The 17655-nt window shown below is 42.5% G+C and overlaps 2 protein-coding genes across 5 annotated transcripts in view; both read right to left on the bottom strand.

The window, feature by feature from the left end:
* MYBL2 (MYB proto-oncogene like 2) overlaps positions 1 to 2225 on the bottom strand; it is a 40678-nt gene extending 38453 nt beyond the window's left edge. The window contains exon 1 of the mRNA XM_050917311.1: positions 1987 to 2225. Coding sequence (XP_050773268.1) covers positions 1987 to 2042 — 56 coding nt within the window. The 5' untranslated portion in view covers positions 2043 to 2225. The remainder of the gene's footprint in view (positions 1 to 1986) is intronic.
* A 4787-nt stretch (positions 2226 to 7012) lies between these two features.
* The window catches only part of IFT52 (intraflagellar transport 52), a 30679-nt gene continuing 20036 nt past the window's right edge, over positions 7013 to 17655 (bottom strand). For all 4 annotated transcript variants that reach the window (XM_050917400.1, XM_050917401.1, XM_050917402.1 and 1 more), the window contains 6 exons: positions 16899 to 16967; positions 14369 to 14523; positions 13845 to 13932; positions 10185 to 10293; positions 9181 to 9326; positions 7013 to 7393 (listed from right to left, as the gene is read on the bottom strand). In XM_050917400.1, coding sequence (XP_050773357.1) covers positions 7346 to 7393; positions 9181 to 9326; positions 10185 to 10293; positions 13845 to 13932; positions 14369 to 14523; positions 16899 to 16967 — 615 coding nt within the window. In that variant the 3' untranslated portion in view covers positions 7013 to 7345. The remainder of the gene's footprint in view (positions 7394 to 9180; positions 9327 to 10184; positions 10294 to 13844; positions 13933 to 14368; positions 14524 to 16898; positions 16968 to 17655) is intronic.

The following is a 17655-nucleotide window of genomic DNA, read 5'->3' as shown; positions in this document are numbered from 1 at the left end:
GTGTCATATAATGACTTGTTTATATTGCTCTATATACTCTGCACTAAAACAATTATATTCTAATTGATTTATTATATGGTAAAAATAAAAGTGTGCAATTTCAATAACTGTTCTGTGACACTTTTTTTTTTGGTAAGCAAATAGTTTTATGTGAGATTACACTTGGAGGTATGCAAGACAAATCAGATTCCTGAAAGGGGTACGGTAATCTGGAAAAGTTGAAAACCACTGGTCTGAAGGAAGACAGTAGTGCACGTGCTCAGAGGCAGAAATATATAGGTCTAGTTAATTCATACCCTGAAAACATAGGTGCTTAGTGAGTTTAGGTGCCTACTATGCTCAGCAGCAGTTTTTTGCCATCAAAACTGCATTAGGTATCAAAGTACCTTTTGTGGACTTGGGCCTAAGTGTCACATTAAGCTCCACATCCTTTGAACCAGTATTTAAACTACCATTGACCCAAAAACTTTGATAAGGGATATTTAATAAGTCCCTGAAACTACAGTGAACAGAAGCGTGCTGCAGTAGGGGACAGATCACACTTATACAACAGATGGGATGGAAGGGCAGGTTAGTACCCGAAACTACTTTAACTCAGTTTTAATAGACTGCAAAGTGATTGCCCCTCTAAAATGGGAAATACTTATTTCTTTCTTCATTTCATCTTTAAATTAGTGTATGATATTTCAGAATCTACAGTGCTTTGTCCATTACTTCAAGGTAGCAACTAGGTAATGTTATTAACGCTACACTCCACTTTGGGAGAGGAGCTAAAACACCCTCTAGCCATTGAAATGACAGTTCTAGGTAGGCACCTGAACTGGAATCTGGGCTATGCTGAGCAAGGCTAGCAGGTGGAATAACTTTGTATCTCTGTGAAATGTAGGTGGTAGTGAGTTCTTTTTTGCACCCTAGATATATGAAACCAGAGCCAGTAGGATTCCAAATAATTCCATTTAGTGGGGTTCTACATCTGCATTGGGGAAAGAAGACTCTTGGGCTACCCCTTTGTCTATATCACTAAGTGAACTGTTACCCCCAAAGCTGTGCCTTTGGCAGGTGAAACCAGCCCTGCCAAGTCTCACTCTTGCTGAAGGAAGCTCTCCCGGGTTGATTTTTAAGGCAGAATTTAGGGTCTCTTAAATGTCTCGTAAGACAGAGAGTCTTAGGTGGACTCCTGGCATCTCTTCCCCTACTTGGTCCCTGCTCAACTGCCCTGAGTACAGCCTATCAGGGTGCTGTGCCCAGCTAAGTAACTGTCCTAACATCAAGACTGGCCCATCTTTAAAGTGGGATTAAGGCATCGTGGGAGACGCAAGCCGTTTACACAAAGCAGCGAGATGGCTGACCTCACAAAAGAGGATCACCTCGGGGTCGAGCTTAGCGGGGGCTGCCTGGTTTGTGAACTCAAAGAGCCACGACGTGCCAGGGACGGGACGCTAGTGCAGCAGCTGAGCACACAGGCAGCCTGAGCAGGGCCCGGCTGAGTCCAGGGACAGGACACGCAGGAGGGGCTGAATAGCGGGGTGCGCGATGGCAGGAGCCGAGGAGGAAACCCTGAAGTTAGCTCCTTTCTGCGGGAGCAAGGGGCAGCGGCTCGAGGTCGGGGGTGGGAAGTGTGTTTGCACGAACATCCCGCTGTAGCTCTGCGGCGGGGAGACGGAGAAAAACGTTTATACTTCATTGAATCCACCCACTCGGCGGAAACCGTCCCCATCGTCCCTCCTGGCCTCATCCTCCAGGAAACCAGCGCGGCTGGGGTTCGGGCTGCACGTTTCACGCACGACAGCGGGGCTGGCACAACACGTGCTCGAGCCCGGAACCGCCAGTGGAGACACTGGTGGCGGCTGGGGCGCGCCTGTGTGTGTGTGAGACTCTCTCCGTTGTGGCACTAGTGAAACAACACTCGCCCTCCCCCGGCAGCTGCAAGGGGGGATAGGAGCGTATGCAGTGGGGGTAGGGGGGTGACAAAAACAATGCAGTTACCTCAGCAGCGTCCCTGGAAACGTGGGAGTGGCGGAGCGCCGCAGGAGAGCAGCCATGACCCCATCAGCATCCTGCAGGCTGAAGTGCTGGGAGCCCAGGTCTCCGCGTTAGCTCAGCCCAGAGCAAAGCCCGGCTAGCGGACGGCACGGACATGGCATCCCGAGGAAACGGGCCAGGCGCCCCCACCCGCACGTGGGCAAGGAGAATCAGCCCGGCTGCGGGGCTGGCCGCGGCGCATCCCTCTGCAGGCAGGAAGGAAAACAGGCTGAGCTCGATGGGAGCCTGGCAAGGACAAAAGAGCAGCTCTGCTCTTTAAAGGAGGCTGCGTGGACGAGGGCTTGTTTCCCATGTCGCAAATCACAGAATTGGCGAGGGGTCCCACTGGAGAGAGCGCAGGGCCTCGCTGCGATGGGCAGCCCACACGCCCATTGAAGATAGGACGAGAAGTAACAGGCTTAATCCGCAGCTGGGGAGATGTTAGCTACTGGGGAAAGAGGTCTTGCTGTAAGGGAAGTTAAGCTCTGGAATAGGCTGCTAAGAGTAGCTGTGAAATTCTGATCATTCTGTGTAACACCACAGATAGTCCCTGAAGAAGTTACGATCTACATAAAGAAGCCAGGTTGGAGATGTGGAGTATCATTATCCCCATTTTACAGATGGGGAAGTGACTAGCTCAAGGATATGCAACCCCCAGAAAAGGTTTCAGGTCCCACTTAAAATCTCCATTTTACAAATTGGGCAAGTCGCTTCTCTTAGTTTCCCTAACTCTCACAGCTAGGACTAGATCTTGGATCCCATGACTCAGAGTCCTGTCCTTTAACACTTAGAACAGTGGTTCTCAACTCAAACTGTGGGTCAGGATCCCATTTTAATAGGGCCACAGGCCCCCTGCCGGCAACTGAAGTCTTTGAGCTTTGGCTTTGCCTCACTCCATCCAGGGTGGTGGAGCTTGGGCTTTGGCTGCCCCATATGGGGTTGTGGGGCTCAAGCTTCGGTCCCCACTCCTGGGGCCACATAGTAATTTTTGTTGTCAGAAGGGGGCCACAGTGCAAAGAAGTTTAAGAACCCCTGGCTTAGAAGTCAGAGCCTCTTCTAAGTGTTTATAAAGCAGCTGAAGCCTTTTCTCATGTAGGATTAATGTTGGGACAGTTTTTAGTCACCACCTCTTGTGAAGTAGGGTTTTGCAATGTAGGGAGATGCTGGGGCATACAGAGTTGAGGAGCTTGGTGTATTATTTCTGTAATCATTTCATATGGCCTCTGTGGAAGGAAGTGGGTTTCTTAGGAACTTCTTACATGATCTGTTTTCAGCGGCACCTCTCATCCTACTTCTGAAGTTTTCATTCCATACCGGTCTAGTATCCTCACTTTCATTGATGAAAATTATTTACAACCGACAGACACAAGAAACAGAGTACAAATAGTCACTTACACTGATGGAGGGAAACCTACAGCATTTTAAGTTTTGTGCAAGAATAATTTTGGTGTCCCTTATTGTGGATGAATTCAGCATTCTCTGCATCCTATATTTAGGCCTTGACAGAGGAAGAGGTCTGAGGAAAGGGTGGAGGTTTGGCAAACTGGCATGTGACGAAGGTTCCAAAGAGAGGCACTGATTCTTGTTTGTGGATGGCTTTAGGGATGATAATACATTATACGGTAGTTCATTCATAACCATGGAGTTCTTTAGCAGGTCTGAGCTTGAACAGTATCTTTGTTCTCTGCCCCCACTCCCTGGATGACTCCAAGTATAAAATCTCTTTAAATATTCTATTAATCTGCGATAGGTCTTACCAATGTCAAACCTCCAAGTTACTATACTCACTTTAGTCAGAATCATGGCTAGGGTATAGGGAGCCTGACTGAAAAGAGAGAATGCTCCAGAAGTTAAACTGATCAGAGGCTAACAGCTGAACAAAAGCCTACCTTTTGCTAACTGAACAGTCAACCTCCTGCTTAGGTCCCTAAGGAGAGAGGTGGGAATCGAAGAAGAAAATACAGCCCATTACATTAGCCTGAAGGAGTGTGATACAACAGGCCCCACAAGAGTAGAGATGAGAAGTCTGTTTCTGAAAGCATCACTCATTTTAATTTCCTTCTGGGTGTGATGCAGGTTATTCTGCAATGCTCCTTTACAAGCAAAGCATCAGGCTGGGGTGCAGTAACTGACTCACAACAGCACCACAGCAATTAGGCATTTTCTTATTCTGTGGCTATGTTTCCACAGGCATATATCACATCCATCACACAGGACTATAAGGGCCTGAGTGTACACAGGGTCAGGTACTTGAGGAGGGTTAGAAGACAAGATAGAAAAACATCTACATCCTGTCTACATAGTAATCTCTGCTTGTGCAGAATTATAGGCTGATTTTTGCAAGTATAAGAGACAAAACCTGTTACACTAAAGCCTGTCCGTGATTAGTATCTAACAAATAGGGAATTGCATGTTGTAGAGTTAGTGAAAATCAAAGCTACAGTGGTTACAGCAGCTCAACTACTACAAATCCCGGCCCTCGGACTGGCTACTGCTCTTAAACCACCATCCATGTGGCAAGACAGCTATGATGGTTTCAACTTCTATTAGGTGAATGAAATTAGAAGGAAGAACTATATAATCATGAGATTTGAGTGTAAGTGGAGGGATTCCTGGCAGAGGTGGCCAGGAGCCACTGTCTCTTCATGGATGCTAGTTCTTTTTTTTAAAGGAGAGAAATGCATTATTATCCCTGTCTACATATCAGCCTAGGAAGCTTAATTTGCAAGTTATAACAATTTAGTGAAAATGCCTCCATCTATGTAAATGCTCACTACAGCAGGCCCATGAGCAATGCAAACAGGGACACCAGAAATACTGAAGGATAAACCCTAGCTCTCGGGTTGGTCACACACTGCTTATTCTGCATTCTCAGAGTGTCCTGCTGACTCTTATTTCTAAAACATATTATTGCAAAAACAAGCACAGGTGGCAAAACACCTTTAAAAAGCTTTCTAAAGGAAGCATTTGTTTACAGTCTGAAGTATAAACACAGAAGAACAACACAGGCTGGAGCTATCCATCACTCCCTAAATACCAGTAGGATTGGGCAAAAGTTTAGTTCAGCTGGAGCCTGTGATGCTTTGGTGAGTGGTATTGGATACAATCTTGGAAAGATTAAGGTGGTTGTGTAAATCTTCAGCTGGATTGTCCCAACCAGTGTTTTGGGTGAACGGGGTAACAAGTTTATAAAAACAAAACACAGCAGCTTTTTAAAAAATGTGATCTCTGATCAATCATGATAATCTTCCACCACAACAGAATTGTTAGGGCAGACTGGGACACTCCGGAATTTAAAAGTTCTACACTTGTGTAAATACACCTCTACCCCATATAACGCTGTCCTCAGGAGCCAAAACCATCTTACAGCATTCTAGGTGAAACAGTGTTAAATCAAACTTGCTTTGATCCACCGGAGTGCGCAGCCCCACCCCCCTGGAGCACTGCTCTACCACGTTATATCGGGTTGCATTATATCGGGGTAGAGGTGCAGTAAAGGATGCTGGGGACCACCACATTCATAGCTGGCATAAGTACGCAAAAGTCTGTGAAGTCAATGGAATTGCCACTTCCGCCAGCAGCATATGGTGAATATTTGCATAGTGTCAACAGCATGCTAGGCAGGAAAGAATGCTAGCTTCTCTTCCTGACAAGCAATGCAAGTTGATGTTTTAGCACCCATGGTGGGGGGAAGGAGCACAGGGCAGCAGCAGAAAGAATAGGATTTTCACTCATCTTCACTACACCACTAAAAGAGGACAATGATGAAAAGGCCTTTCAGAAGAAGCAACTTTGAAGGTAGTGATAGGGCAGACCAGGACTACAAGCAGGTGCCAGGGATCGAGGACTGCATGGCAGACAGGAGGGGAGAAAGGAGGTGGTTACTTGTGTGGGTTTGAGCCTCAGATGCATAATACACAGTTATATAAATGAGGAAGGGGTGCTCTCGTGCAGTGCCAATTACAGGTTTAAAAACAATTAAGAAAAATAGATGTCCTTTCCCCTCTTTACACAAGTAGCTGGTTATTAACATTGGAAAAATGCTAAACCTTTTCACAATTTATGTTCTTGGTTTTCTTGTTTGCTTTACACTCAGCTTGTACAATTAAAGATCAATCACTTCCACTTTAATTTCAGTTTTATGCAGTAACTCAGGGCTTGTCTACACTTACCCAGGATCCGTGAGCAGCAATTGATGCATCAGCGGTCGACCTAGACTCATTAAATCGACTGCAGATCACTCTCCCGTCAACTCCTGAACTCCACTGGCTCGAGAAGTGTGGGGGAGTCAACGGGAGAGCGTCTCCTGTCGACATCGCGTAGTGCGAACCCTGTGATAAGTAAATCTAAGCTACATTGATTTGAGTTACACTATTCATGTAACTCAAATTGCGTAGCTTAGATCGAATTTCCCCTGTAGTGTAGACAAGGCCTCACTGTTGCATTAAGCAGGTGGTAAATAGCCCACAGATAGAATAAATCTGTGCAAAAAGTATGGTGTGACTTTTTGGTTTTGAAAAACACCTTAAATTGTAGACACTAACTGTGAAAATGTTCCTTTTAAATTCTATGTAGTCTTCCACATGGCTGCCCCTTCTAAATTTACATGGTGTCTTACACTTTAAAAACACTGATCCAGAAAGAATCTTATCTTTGCCTAAGTATATTTCTTCTCCTCTGTTTGGAATCTCATATTTTCCTCTGTAGTGACAAACCTACTTCTTGTTTTCATTCTGGTTGACAGCCAAGAGGAGGCAGCCGCAGAGTGAGAGATTAGCATATGAATTCTATGAGTTTCAGTCTCAATTCTACTTATGGCTAGATATTCTGCTCTCCAGCTCACAAAAAACAAACAAACTGACAGCTGAGTGGCCTCTCTTCTACAGTGCAATTAAAAAACTGCAAGCATCTGTAAAAACAAACATTTTATACTAAAACAAATTCTGCAAGCAGGCATTAGAGACAGAAAAATAAATACCAGAGACCGAAGTAGGGTTTGGAATGAAATATTTTCTTAACATAAGAATATTTCACAGATTATAGAATTATAGCTCCAATAAAAAAATAGAAAAGATTAAATACAGAATGTTTGTTACATAAAAAGCTTTTGAAAATTATTGCCACTTACAACACCCTAATTTGGCATTTAAAAAAAAAGTTCCAGTTTAAGACTTTATACATATTTACAACACCCAAAGGTTCAAAGAAGAATGCCTCAATCAATATACTGAATAAACAAATAGAAAACATTTACACTGAGGGAGGTAAATATTTTTGCTAAGAAGGTCAGTTGGTCTCTCTCTCTGACAGGAAAAGCCCGTGCTCAGTAACCATTCTGGAATCCAGCTTCACTTGTGTCAATATCATGTTCCTTTACAGGGGTGGGGGTGGGGGGAGAGAAAGGATATTTAATGTAAAGTAAAGTAAATACACTTTAAAGGAGGAATGAGTTTGTTTTTTAATACTTTTACTGATGTAGACCTGGAAGCCCTATTAATGAAGCAGCTGATCAGAAGGAGAGACATTCACAATTAACCCAGCAGCCCTGAACTTTGTTTGTAGCACCGTCAGTATTTAGGCTCCTAACTCCCACTGAAATCAAAAGCAATTAGGAGCCTAAATACCTTTGAAGATCTGGTTTTAACATCGTTGGTATGAAATCTGCATTACCATAGTATTATCAGACTTGTGTAAATATTTACCCAAGACGACTCTGTTACATGCACAGAGAACACAATTGATAGTATTTCACTGAAATCACCTGAACTGTGTATCTATTGGTCTGATTGCTTAATGCCCCATCAACAGCTCCACAAATGAGGCTCTTCCCTTAAGCCAACAATTTTAGAAAAGGAAAGCGTGCCTTACACATCTGTGTACATTGGGTTTATCTATCAAGTCAATAAGGTAACTCATTTGTGATTCTTACAGACACATCAGAGTAGTAAAAACGTATGAACAGTGCAGGTGACTTCAGCCATGTTATTGTGCAGTCTGAGTTCTACAAAATTTGCTGACAGGACCTCCATGCATCAGTACTCAAGTGTCTATAAACTCCTGCACCATCGTAGCATACAAAGCAAAGCAACCACCAATGAAATGAAGTAATTCTAAAACAGGAGACTGCATTAGTTAAGCAATACACATAGTAGTTTCTGTACTTGGTTATCAGTAGTCAGGATCACACTTCAGTCATCAGCACATGCCCAGCTGCTCACCATAGGACAAAGGCTTCAATATAGCAACATCACTGGACCTCTTATAATGGAGGCCAGATGGGCCAATTAACCTATTAGGCTGCCAGCTGGGGGAATTAAGGCTGAAGAAAGCCTAATGAGGGGTAGCTCACCAGTGCAGAAATAGGCAGGGCTTCTATAAAGCCAGGGAGCTGATAGCAGACAGGGGCTCAGGGAAACGACTTGCAGTCATTCCCTGGGAGTAGGGAAGTATGTCTGGGGCTATAGTGGCAGATCGCCTGCAGTTACGCCCTGGAAGGAGGGAGTTTGGGCTGGTAAACACGAGGGGGAAGTGGGAAGCCAGAGAATAGAGCTGAGAAGTAGGAAGGAGTCCAAGGGTAGGGTCCCTGTACTGGAACCTGGAGCAGTGGGCCGTCCGGGATTCCTCTACCAGCCATTGGGGAAGTGGCACCACCAGGGCAGTGCACGAGAAGACTGTCTAGGTCATCGGTATGGAAAAAACTTTGGGTATGTCTACACAGCGAAAGAAAAACGAGTGGCTAGTCTGTGCCAGCTGACTTGGGCTCGCAGGGCTGTTTCACTGCTGTTTAGACTTCTGGGCTAGGGCTGGAGCCTGTCCTCTGGGACCCTTCCGTCTCAAAGGTCCCAGTCTTACCCCGGATGTCTACGCAGCAATGAAATAGCCCCCCAGTCAACGGTGTCTCGTTGCTGTGTAGACATCCCCTTTTGGGGTATCTTAGGGTAAGACTATAGTGACCTGGCTGGAGGACCAAGCCACGAAGGCAGAGTACTTTAAGTTGCAAGGAGTGAGAGAGAAGCAGTAGAGGGCATCAGACCTGAATTAAGCTAATCCACAGACACAAAGAGGCACCCTTAGTTGTGAGCAGACCACTCCGTGACAGGGTCATACCTAATATCATACTCTCCATTCATTAGCTATTCTGTTATTAAAACAATGTACCTGATTCAACTTTTTGAACTCCACCACTTGGAAGAAGATGTGCTCCAAGATATGCTTGGCATCTTGCTGCTCCTTTGGGAGTTTGTTTGATACCCCTAAGATATCACCACATTTTCTGACATAAAACTCCAGGTCGTCTTCAGTACCTAACAAGGACCCACAGAGTGAGGAAGACAAATCACACACACATGGTTTGTGTGGTTGAAGTTATGCTGCTTATTTCTACTTGCAATTAAGCACTTGGGGAATTAGCCCCTTTAAAAAAAAAATTATTCAGGAGGACAATAGACTGCATCTTTGAGGCAAACAGCTGGCACTTTATGGCACTCTTCAGTTATTGAGATGTGTGTAAAAGCTTGATAACCTGTGACACAGGCTTATCATTTCTACTTGAAAATGAAGAAGGATGTTGAAATCATTCATGCATAAAGACATGGACCAGAAAGCAGAAGCAAAATGAGAGACTCATTAATATCAAATCAGCTGCAGTCCCACCACTGAGATTCACAGCAGGATCAAGGATTCTGCCTGGCCCTAGTAGATCCTTATACTGAACATTTTAAAGTATTTTTTTAAGAGTAATTTCCATCAAAAATTAGTGAGAGGACTTCAGGATCCTTTAACTTTTATGGCTCCAAGAATCATATCCTAGCTACCACAACTCTGGAAGTCATTCTGGACAATGATTGGGAGAGGAAGGCAGGAGATACAGAAAAAGAAGAGAGTCATGCTGCTGTTAACATTTTGATCTGCAACAGTGCACTATGCCATACATGTGAGGAGGACATTTTCCATGGACTTGATTTCCAGAGATACTCAGAACCCCTAACCCTAGATGAAATGAATGTGAAGCTGTAGGTGCACCGTACATCTGAAAATCAGGCCCTATGTTCCTACTGCGGCTAAAATGTCTCAAGTTATTTTGCTAAAAAGTTTTCCTCAAAAGAATGGGACTTCTGTAAAAATATGAATGTAATCCAACTTCAGAAGTTTGCCTTGCTTACATTTGTTTGTAATCTGCGCAAGACGAGCTTTCTCAGAGGAGAACGTTTCATCTAAGTCAAACAGGTCCAGACTGGGAGGAGGTAATTCTCTGAAAGCAGGTGGGAAAACCTACAAGAGAAGAGTTAATGTAATTGACTGTCAAATGTTTTTCTTACATGCTGCAGAAAACTAGGAGACAGTTTTCAGCTTGGATATCAGTAGAGCCTTTTGAAAATCTACAATAAGCCAAAATTCCACAATAAACTGAACACATCTCAAAACTTCATTTGTATTTCATATAGGGCTGTTGATTAATCACAGTTAACTCTCACAATTTTTTTTTGAGTTAATCACAATTAATCACAGTTTTAATCACACTGTTAAATAATAGAATACCAATTTAAATTTTTGGATGTTTTTCTACATTTTCAAATACATTGATTTCAATTACAATATAGAACACAAAGTATATAGTTCTCTCTTTATATTATTTATTACAAATATTCACTGTAAAAATGATAATAGTATTTTGGCAATTCACCTCATACAAGTACTGTAGTGCAGTCTCTATCGTGAAAGTGCAACTTATAAATGTAGAATTTTTTTTGTTACATAACTGCACTCAAAAACAAAGCAATTATAAAACTTTTTAGAGCCTACAAGTCCACTCAGTCCTACTTCTTGTTCACCCAATCGCTCAGACAAACAAGTTTGTTTATAGCTGCAGGAGATAAGACTGCCTGTTTTTTGTTTACACTGTCACCTGAACATGAGAACAGGAATTTGCATGGTACTGTTGTAACTGGCGTCACAAAATATTTACATGCCAGATGCGCTAAAGATTCATATGTTCCTTTATGCTTCAATCACCATTCCAGAGGACATATGTCCAAGCTGATGATGGATTGTGCTCAATAATGATCCAAAGCAGTACGAACCAACACATGTTCCTTTTCATCTGAGTCAGATGCCACCAGCAGAAGGCTGACTTTCTTTTTTGGTGGTTGGTTTCCGCATCAGAGTGTTGCTCTTTTAAGATTTCTGGAAGCATGCTCCACACCCCATCCCTCTAGATTTTGGAAGGCACTTCAGATTCTTAAACCTTGGGTCCAGCGCTGTAGCTATCTTTAGAAATCTCACATTGGTACCCTCTTTGTGTTTTGTCAAAGCTGCAGTGAAAGTGTTCTTGAAACAAACTACATGTGCTGGGTCATCATCTGAGATTGTTATAATACGAAATATATGGCAGAATGCGGGTAAAACAGCAGGAGACATGTAATTCTCCCCCAAGGAGTTCAGTCACAAATTTAATTAACACATTAATTTTTTTAATGAATATCATCAGCATGGAAGCATGTCCTCTGGATTGGTGGTCAAAGCATTAAGGGGCATACGAATGTTTAGCATATTTGGCATGTAAATACCTTGCAATGCCAGCTACAAAAGTGCTATGCGCACACCTGTTCTCACTTCACTGTAAACAAGAAGCTGGAAGCATTATCTCCTGCAAATGTAAACAAACTTGTTTGTCTGAGCGATTGGCTGAAGAAGTAGGACCGAGTGGACTTGTAGGCTCTAAAGTTTTGTACATAATTCTACATTTGTAAGTTCAACTTTCATGACAGAGATTGCACTACAGTACTTGTATTAGGTGAATTGAAAAATACTATTTCTTTTGGGTTTTTTTACAGTGCAAATATTTGTAATAAATATAAAGTGAGCACTGTACACATTGTATTCTGTGTTGTAATTGAAATCAATATATATGAAAATGTAGAAAAAACATCCAAAAATATTTAAACATATTGTATTCTATTATTGTTTAACTTAGTATATTTTATTATATATTAGTAGTATTAGCATTATTGTTTTTAAAAAAATAAAAATTGCACGGTTAATCATGGTTAATTTTTTTTAATCGCTTGACAGCCCTAATTTTGTAAAAATAACTAGATATTCTACATATTGCCTAGGCACAAGCATGCCAGCACCTCTCCTTTTTCCCCATTTAATTTTATTAACTCGGTTGTTTTCTTTTTAAACCAATAAAAACCAAGGACAAGAACTAGAGAAACAGCTAGAGTCTGAATTTGCAGTTTATCGCATTCTTCTACTCAAGGCTGGGACAAAATGTGTCGGCCCACCTCCACCCCCTTTCTACAGTCAAAGTAGCAAGAGGTTCAGTCTCCAAAGCCTGTGATTCCTCAGAAAATGAATGATGCCAAGGTCTGCAATGCAGGGCTCGTCTCTGCAGAAGCTGTGATCCCATTGGCTGCTCTGCTGACCACTGTTCCCCAGTCAAGAGTTTACTAACAGAAAGCATTCACTTACAGCCAAATCTCCACAGGATTGATGGGTGGTCAAATATTGAGCATCAGCCCCCCATCTGCCACATAACATCTGTCAGAGTGAACCCCATGGAGTCAGCTAGTACTCCCTATTCTCAGCCAAGATCCACTGGGGGTCTTGAAACCATTTACTCACAGAAATAAAGGGCAACACAGGACCCCAAGAATATGGACTGTTATGGGCAAGACTTTAAATTCCCAACTGTCAAGCAAGTCAGTTTGGTTGCTGTGGGAACCCTTAATTCAGCCACACTGCTCATACACACTAAGGCATAAACACTAATGCCATATGCAGTATTTTGTATCACTGAGTATATATGCAATAGGCAACGTTAGCTGAGGTTGACATGGGATTCAACTTTGAACTGCGTGACTTTTATGCCACTTGGCATCACAACCAGAACCACTGCATTAATACTGATTGCTCTTCATTCATGTCTCACGTGACAATAAAACCATCTCGACAATATGAATGTTTGAAATTTAGACGGAAATATTCCAGAAAGGAAGGTTGGTGGTTTAAGTGATCTGATTCAGAAAGCTGTTCTTATGAGACCTTGTAAAGATCGTCTGGAAAGAGACTATGAACACTACTCAAAATTGCTAAAAGTTACGGTGTCCAACCTGCAGCCTTATGTCCCTCAAAGGCCACTGTGTAAAAAAGGAAATGTGTATTTTGTTACAAACTGAGAATGTGCTCCCTAAGCCACGCCTTGTGATTTTTAAGGAATGGGAATAAGGGACACTTTTCCCAAACACCTCCTACAACCTGCCTCACAGCTGCAGGAACAGCGCTGATGTGAGCTCAGCAAGGAAGGGAGAAAGGAGGCAGTAGCTCTGGCTGCTCCACTGTCTCCTTGTGGGAGCCCTAACGAGAGCAGGATGAGAACCTGACTGCCTCTGCCTGAACCTAGGAAAACAGTTAAGATACGGACTGTGGCCCCAGGACCTTTCTGAAATAACATTTGGCCTTCACACTGGGCACTGCTGGCTCAGAGCAATATAAAGCAACTAGGGAGACCTGTGGAAATACTAGATGTACGGAGCATTTTAACACCTTCACGATATAGTGGGTTCTGCTGGCACCAGTCTCGGTTTGCTTACCCCATGTGCACTTAAGGGTTTCATTGTTTTCAATCACATGATCCGACTGAACACACATTCATAGGACCACAAAGAGTGCTACTTCATAAAAACATGTACTAAGGTATTCAATGGTTAATGCTCTCCTGTTTCTCTGTCTCTTCCATATAGTTCTTTATAACAAAGAGAGGTTCCCATTACAAGGTGGATTCTATGCATCTCAGGGCTCAGTCATGTAAGATTACTCACAGCTGGCTGGAGTGCAGGTAGTGGAGTCTCAAACTGAGGCTGAATGAGCTGGAGAGGTTCATGTTTCACATTTAGCTGTTCATAAGACCTACAATCAAGAAAAAGGCAAAGTCTGAGGGAGAAGATAATACATTTTCTGTTTACATTTGCATGTGTAAGATACAGATTGTGAATTTGAATTTGCCCAGGACACCAAGGTTAACATCCTATTTGTGAAAATGTGTCAGGAGTTCTTTAATTACCGCAATGACACAGTAACTTTGATCTCTGCAACAACTACAAAGCAATTGCTTCTAAAAAATGGACAAGCACTCATCCAAAAATGGACAATGCAGATAGATTGCTCAGCTTTTCTATTGCATGTTTAAATGCAAGGTGAAAGTTCAGCACCTTCATCTAATCAGCATCTTACAATAATACATTACGGAAGTGAAAGTGTTTTCTTCAGTATACGTATGCTTAAAAACACACCAAGAGGAAATGAAGAATAAGACCAAACACACATACACTTCATAGGTACTAACTTGATAACTTTAGGGAGGGAGGTTGTATCCAGCTGATAAATTGACATATCAAAGAGCGTTGTGAAATCTCGTGGGTTCTCGTCTCCCTCTTGTAGACACACTCGTAGTCGCTCAGACAGCGTGGCTATGTCCGGAAGCATTGTATAGTCTGAAATCTGAACATAATGACACTGCTATGAGTAAGGGAAACTACATGAAATAAGCTCCTCCTACTCTGTACTTCACTTAAAAAAATAAATCTTTTTTTTACATGAGATAACTTCAGTTTACACCTTTTCCCTCCCAAGACTCTTCACAATGCAGGCCACTATATTTCATTTAGGAATGTCACAAAGAACTATTTCGTTTTATGTGAAAAGAAAGTGAACACGAGCACTGGCTTGCCCCGCTGCAGGTTGAAGCTAGGGTGCCAGGCCAGTCAGTTGGCTGTCCTTGTGGCCCCGGCTAGGCACAGGGGCGATCAGAGAAGCTCTGAGTCCGCATGTACCTACCCCCACCCGCAGGTGCCACCCCTGCCACTCCCACTGGTCAGGAACCATAGCCAATGGGAACTGCATAGCCACCTGGCCACACCATGGCCGCTTCTGGGAGTGGCATGGGGCCAGGGTGGGGGAGAAGCCTGCCTTAGCCCTGCTGCACAGCTGACTGGGACCCGCCTGAGGTAAGTGGTGCCCAGCCAAAGCCCACACCCCTCACCCCCTCCTGCACCCTAACCTCCTGCCCAAGCCCTGATCTTGCTCCCGCACTCCGAACACCTCAGCCCCAGCCCGGATCCCCCTCCCTGAACCCCTCATTTCTGACCCCACCCCTGAAATTAGGGGAAGCCCCGAGCCACACACCCCCACACACACACACTCCCTGCAGAGCTGTGTGTGGCCCACAACTGATATTTCCTTGGGTCAGTGGCCCCTGGTAGAAAAAAAGGTTCCCCATCCCTGCATTAAAACATAGACGTTGAAATCAACTGAACTACATTATCAGCAACAAATATTTTCAAACCAATGTGTACATTTTATTTTACAGTAATGGGTGTCTTACATCAAGGCAGACATGAGTCTTTGTATGCCCAAGACACATGAACTGTGATCTCACATGTCCTGTCCATGTATTGCTGCATCACTTGCAGAAGGGATGCTACATTTGAATTTCCTTGTCTTTCACTTATTAAGAGGAGCTGAAGGCAGCTCCCACCATGGTGCTGTGAAGTCAGTGGTCAAAGACCGCTGTTCCACACTCCTGTGCTTCAGAAACTAGTAGGAGTGCCAAGTGTGCCAATTCTGCTGCTAATTAATGTATTGCAAGCTTGTCAAATTGAAGTTCAGACTAACTTTTGTGTGTTATTTATAGAGCAATCACCCCTTTCCTGTGTGTGTAAGGTATTTTCAAGTAAAAAAAATATATATTCATATGCAACATTTTTCAAAAGTTGCTCCAAAATTGACAAGTTGGGTGGTCCCCACTCAGCTACAGAAATGTTCTATTTGCTACATGTTTGGCCCTGAAGTGTGAGGGCTCAGGGCAGAAATGCAAAAGTATCAGACTTGAAAAGTGGTCTCCATAATAAAAGTTTAATTTAAACTAAAAATCTGGCAAAAAAGGAATGGTAACCAGTGGCCAATAGGATGCCAACACCTCCATGACTTACATTTTATGATGAATAACTATCCAAATACTGCAGAGAATCCTAATCTACATGTGGCAAAAATGCCAGGAATATCTCCAAAATTGCCCTCAACAGTTTCAGTTTTTGAGACCTTGAAGTTCATTCACTATAACATTTGGATGCAGTACCAACAACAAAAGCCACATTAGAAGCTACATTAAAATAGTGTTTGTTGTTACATATATCTCTAAAATGTTGAACATTCAAGTCCAGGATCCAAACTCAAATATCTAGGTAAAAGCTTGATCAAAACATCAGGGTTACTATCCATGCTGATGTCTCAAAGAGCATAGATAATGAGGTCTGAATCTTGATCTGTGAGACTCCAGATTATGGGAGTTTAAGTAGACTGTAACTGTATTTTAATATCTTCATTCAGTGGCAATTGACAGGTTATTACTCATTTGATTTTCATTTATTATATATATATATATATTTTTAAGTGCAATAAATTAACCTGCTAGAGAGATCTCTGACTTGCCAAGTTTCTGTCTGAAGAGAATTTTTAAACCTGAAAATTAAATAAAACTCTTAAGGCTGGGGTAGTCAATTATTTTTTGTCAATGTCCAAATTTCTTGGTCAAGGTATAGTCATGGTCCAGACTCCAGAGAAAATAATAAAATAAAAACAATGATAATAATAATAATAATAATAATATGTAAATGAAAAGATTTAAGGGTCCACTCAAAAGCATCTGGTGTTAGGGATTTGGCCTGCGGTCCGCCTATTTACTACCCCATCCTAAGGGATCTGTAATAAGAACACGGATACAGCCTTGAACTATGGGGTGCTAGGCAGGTACTTCTGTAATTCAGGTCCTAGTGGACTAAAAGGTTATTAGCTATCACACAATGAATGTCTCTTACCTCAGGGTCCTCTGCATCAATCTGATTTAAATGGATGTCTGTGGTTATGAGCCACTGGAAAAGCACATCCTGTGGAACCACAGATGCGTATTAAGTTTTTGGAGTGTCAAATAATTTACTGTAATGCTAAAACATTTAAATACTCCTTGTCAAATCCACCTGATGGATGAGATGGCATAAATGTGAAAGAGTCGGATAAAACAATAAAGAATATCGGGGGGAGAAAACCAGTAATATTAAGAGTATTTGTATTACTTACCAAAGCAACAAAACATGACAAAGAGTGCACTTTATACTGGATGCAGGTGAACTGCAAGGCCAGAGGATGAAAACCAATTCAGTTCATCAGCCTGAAAAATGTGGGCTGTCTGAAGTTCATAAGTGCTCTTGAAAAATGCAATAATGGTTAAATGATTGCTGAATTTTACTTTTAAATAAGGAATACTTGAATAGTAGAGACTGTCAGCTACCGTACTTGGGCAAGGACTATATCAGCCAACCGATCACAATACTCCTTTCATTATATTTGTTTTAAAAGGACAATGCATAGAGAGGTGCACGAAGCTCAAGATGCAGTTACAAATGAGCCTACAAAAGAAGTCATGTTACAAAGAAACATATACAGAAACTGAAAGAACATGTAGACACAAACTGCCTAATAATCTGGATCAAGTAGAACAGCGTTATCTAGTGGCTAGAACAAGGGAATGATTGTAATACCAAAATTATCTTCCAAGATCTACCCTTGAATCTTTGC

The sequence above is a fragment of the Gopherus flavomarginatus genome, chromosome 11 (genome assembly GCF_025201925.1).
Source record: "Gopherus flavomarginatus isolate rGopFla2 chromosome 11, rGopFla2.mat.asm, whole genome shotgun sequence".
NCBI lineage: Eukaryota > Metazoa > Chordata > Testudines > Testudinidae > Gopherus > Gopherus flavomarginatus.
Note: the sequence above shows the minus strand (reverse complement) of the source record. Positions and strands in the feature narration are given on the sequence as shown.